The sequence below is a fragment of the Egretta garzetta genome, unplaced genomic scaffold (assembly GCF_000687185.1).
Source record: "Egretta garzetta isolate BGI_Z169 unplaced genomic scaffold, ASM68718v1 scaffold366, whole genome shotgun sequence".
In the NCBI taxonomy this organism is placed as follows: Eukaryota; Metazoa; Chordata; class Aves; order Pelecaniformes; family Ardeidae; genus Egretta; species Egretta garzetta.
In genome coordinates, this window is record NW_009260018.1 from 98,886 (window position 1) to 99,339 (window position 454).

Sequence of the window (454 nt, forward strand, 5' to 3'; positions counted from 1 at the left end):
GAGCTCCATGTAGTCATAGCCGCAGTCGGCTTCCTCCTCGACCTCAAAGGTTTGGAAGATGAGCTCCACGCCGTAGCCCTCCTCGGCCATGATCACCCACTCGCAGTCCGAGCCCCCCGGGTAGTTGTTATCCCCAAATTGTGCGTGTGAATACAAGTCCTTGGTCTTCACCTCGGCACGTACCTGGCCCCCACACACTGGAGGAGAAGCCAACAGCGCAGGGAAGGGGGTTAGGAGGGTCCATGGTCTCGCCCTACCCTGTAACCAGAAGGTTCCCCCAGCCCCAGGGTGGTACCTGTGGCGTGGGTGGCCTCGAAGCCCTTCTTCTGGACGGAGTTATCGGAGACGAACTTGAGGAACATCTTGTTGCCGGAGGAGACGAGGGGCTCGGGCTCTTTGGCTCCGCAGAAGCGGCCAAGCACCGGGGCTTTGGCATCCTTGCCGTCGTAGACCT

At 60.6% G+C, this 454-nt stretch overlaps 1 protein-coding gene across 1 annotated transcript in view; it reads right to left on the minus strand.

The window, feature by feature from the left end:
* BMP1 (bone morphogenetic protein 1) overlaps positions 1-454 on the minus strand; it is a 15,183-nt gene that overhangs the window by 2,879 nt on the left and 11,850 nt on the right. Inside the window, 2 exon segments of the mRNA XM_035896120.1 lie at positions 5-197; positions 296-454. The exon segment at positions 296-454 is cut by the window's right edge and continues 16 nt beyond it. Coding sequence (XP_035752013.1) covers positions 5-197; positions 296-454 — 352 coding nt within the window.